The sequence below is a fragment of the Musca domestica genome, unplaced genomic scaffold, assembly GCF_030504385.1.
Source record: "Musca domestica strain aabys unplaced genomic scaffold, Musca_domestica.polishedcontigs.V.1.1 27, whole genome shotgun sequence".
NCBI classification, from domain to species: Eukaryota; Metazoa; Arthropoda; class Insecta; order Diptera; family Muscidae; genus Musca; species Musca domestica.
Genome location: NW_026712286.1, coordinates 444,858 through 448,605, shown reverse-complemented (window position 1 = coordinate 448,605; position 3,748 = coordinate 444,858). Strand labels below are relative to the sequence as shown.

Here is a 3,748-nt window from a genome sequence, read left to right as displayed (position 1 = left end):
TCGGCGATAAGAACCTTAGATAGATATCAACGCCAAAGGTAACAACAGAGAACTGTTCCTCCATTGAGTTTTAGATATTCGTAACTTAATAACCTCACCAAACAACCATTTGCAACCGTTTTTGCATTATTTCAGAGTGTTCGCTTGCGACAACGTCTGTTCGAAACTGATTTAATTATTGCCCCTATTCACTACAATACATGCATGCTCTGTACGAGTATAAGTATTGATGAAATTCAAATTGAATGCGCTTATATAAAAAAGTAGAACTCGCAAGCTTCAAAAACAAAGGAGGAGAAAAAAGGAATCGTATGGAAATATGGCTGACTTTGAAAACGTTGCCGAAGTCAGCATATGATTACATTTGACAGAAGAGAATAGTGAGAACAAAGATCTAATTTGAGTAACATGTATTTAAAAAAAAAAAATCTGCCGAGGACAAAAAGTCTATGGAGTTCCCTACCGCTTTAGGGGTGTAGACGAATAACACCAAGCAGACCAAGCAAATCGCTGTTCAATCAGAGGCACATATGCACAGCAGATGTTTGTGTTACGGGGACCGGGCAAAAATTTCCAATATTTGAAAAATAATAACATTGAACCCAATGCAACATAGCGAAGAACACTCCCAAACAGCACGCTTTAACTTTCATTGTTGACAAGACATGACAATTAAATTCTGTGACTTGACAATAGGAATGTTGTTTTATGTACGGTCGGTTAAACCCTCGCCCAGAAGCCGTAGCTCTTCAATTTTTAGCCACATGATGACAATTCTTAATAGAGTAAAAGAAAATGTGTTTGGTTAATAAGCTGTAAGTATGTATATGCTATCAGTTATCAGGACTAGTGTACATATGTATGTAGTATGTAGGCATATATATCTATGTATTATTGAACTGTAGGTACATGCGATGTCTGTGCTTAACAAAAGTTGTGTCACCAGTCTTTTGTTTAAAGATTTCTTAGTAATAATAAAGAGACTAAATGCTACCAATTTAGGGAAAACTCAGGCAAAGGCATATCGTTCCGAAAATCACCATTTTATGAAGGAAAAGCATGCAAATACATACAAATTTCTTTTACCACCTCAATATGAAATTAAAATATTCTCTTACCGTTGTGTGCTGCAGCTGCATTGCTAGAATTATCGAACAAACACACCAGTATATCTCTCCACCAATATTGCTCTGCTTACATGGCATTACTGACTTCAAACAATTCAATTCAAAATCGTAAACTCCAGTTCAAGCAAACATGATTGATTCCAATTGATATTTTTTGGCAAGGGGGGGTTGGTTGTTTGCAATTCAACCCTCACTCAGCTGTTAAGAACGAAATGGATAAAGTGGGCAGAGTATTGTTTCCAAGTTCACTGCCTCTGCACACGGTGGTGTTACACACACTTTTATCAATATAATAATTAATATTTCTTGTATTTGTTATTTAATTACGTACCGACAATGACCACCCACCGAACAAATTTCCCGACTAGAATATTCGCCACAAAATTCTTCTGTCAAGGCGAAAATATTTATTTTCGCCTCAAGCATGAATTTTGACATTTCATCTGGTAATCGAATGAGCGCGTGGGAAACCAAAATGAAAGACGTCCCCAACGGAACAAATAAGAAATCAAAAAGAAATGCCCGATAAAAAAGAACGAGAAAGCAAAATCCCCGAGGGATCTCTGTTGTTTACGAATGAGACATGAGGAAATCGAACCGCTAGCCACATTCATTAAATGAACCGGGGGACTAAGTTCCTTCAACTCCGAACAAATTTCCCGATTAATCGATTAATCCCATTTAATCGATTAAATCTTACGGTGGAGCGGGAGAAACCAAACTACAAAGCTTAATTAAAATTATGACGCCGTCGAAATAAGAAAGTAATGTGGCGTTTCCACTGCACTTGATTCGCTCTCTATTCGTTGTTTGACCCTTAACTATGAAAAAACTACTTAATTCTTCACACAATATTTCCTGAGCGAACACTCATATTTGTACATTGTTCAAATCAAATCACTCTCAGAACAACGAAAAAATATGATCCATCTCTAACACATGAGAGTATTTATCGAAAAAATAAATTATGACATTTAAAAATTAAAACTAGATAAATTTAATGAAATTTTAAAAATTTTTGGACTGAAATTTATGAATGAAAACTACAATGTTGAATAGCGTATGTACATTCAAACGAAAGTAAATTTTGTTTTCTCTCTCATCCGAGGTACGCATATTGTCCACGAGTTGGAATTTCCACAGGAAACTGGAAACAAAAGAGGCAATATTTTCAAAATGTTTATATCGGCAGAAAAAATGTTTGACAAGTGTCTCTCCAGCAAAATTAAAAAACAGAAAAATACAAAAATATGTTAAAAATGTCAACATTTACACAAAAGTTGAAACGTGAATGAAAATTATAAAATTAATGATATAATAAATCTTTGGGAGAAAAACAATCATTTCTTCTACTCATATTACTGAGAATTTAATGTATTTTAATATAAATTCCCATTAAAATCAACAAACAAAATTTTTGAAAAAATGAATTATTTTACTATGAATTACGAATCGTGCCGTATGAACGGGTTAATTCGTGTACCTAATTCTGAGAGCGAACAACGTTGTTCGGTTTTCAATGGAAACATGCTATAAGATACAATACATAAAATAAAAAATTATCGATTGTGAAATTATAGCATGGTCACACGGTCGTTTGAATATAAATTCACAAATCAATGATATTCTTGTATTGTGGATGTACGGAAATTTGATAAATCGATAACCTCTTTTAAAGTATCTTATCGTTACTATAGACATTGACATCGATTGTTTGCCACCTCCACTGCACGCGACTTTTGGAAGATCTGACTTGGAAGCACTCTGGACACTGGACACTCTTGAAGAAAGTATGTTTGTCAAACAATCTTTTTTTGCCATATCCTAATAGAGTGATTACCACTTCCAGCGATTAGCAATGGCCGGTGTTTTGTTCGAAGACATCTTCAATGTTAAGGATATGGACCCAGAAGGCAAAAAATTTGATCGTGTCTCCAGATTACACTGCGAATCCGAATCCTTTAAAATGGACTTGATATTGGACATTAACTCATGGTTATATCCCATGGAATTGGGAGATAAATTTCGTTTAGTTTTGGCGACCACGTTGCGTGAAGATGGGTGTCCAGATACTGGTGAATATAACCCCTTGGAAACTGAAGGTACCAGAGCTGATAGTTTTGAGTACGTGATGTTTGGCAAAACGTATCGCATAGAAGGCGACGAAGCACACAATGAAGCCTCTTCCAGACTATCGGCATATGTTTCCTTCGGTGGCCTGTTGATGCGACTGCAAGGTGATGCCAATAATTTACATGGCTTCGAAGTGGACCAGCAAATGTATCTGCTGATGAAAAAATTAGCTTTCTGATTAAATATTAGTATTTACGTGTAGTGTGTATGAGATTCAATAAAGTAATATTTTTTGTTAGCTGATCTATTTGTACATAAAACTTGAAACTAGTCGTATTAATCATACATTTGCCCCCAATATACATTTAAACCCTGCATAGTGTTTAAATGTATGAAGGAACGTGGAATACATGAATTATTGTCGTAAAGGAACCCAATGTCAAGAGTTCAAAAGGTACGACTCCCTAGATTTTGAATCCAAAGTTTGAAAAGTAATATATGTTGTTTACGAATTTTACCTGAATCTTGGATTTATTTTGTGGGGTACA

At 35.1% G+C, this 3,748-nt stretch overlaps 1 protein-coding gene across 1 annotated transcript; it reads left to right on the top strand.

Moving 5' to 3' along the window:
• The first annotated feature begins 2,801 nt into the window (after window positions 1-2,801).
• On the top strand, window positions 2,802-3,527 carry LOC131803086 (DNA-directed RNA polymerases I, II, and III subunit RPABC3-like). The gene is made up of 2 exons (XM_059124047.1): window positions 2,802-2,917; window positions 2,977-3,527. The coding sequence occupies exon 2, from the start codon at window positions 2,986-2,988 to the stop codon at window positions 3,436-3,438; it is 453 nt and encodes a 150-aa protein (XP_058980030.1). The 5' UTR covers window positions 2,802-2,917; window positions 2,977-2,985; the 3' UTR covers window positions 3,439-3,527.
• The last annotated feature ends 221 nt before the right edge of the window (window positions 3,528-3,748 follow it).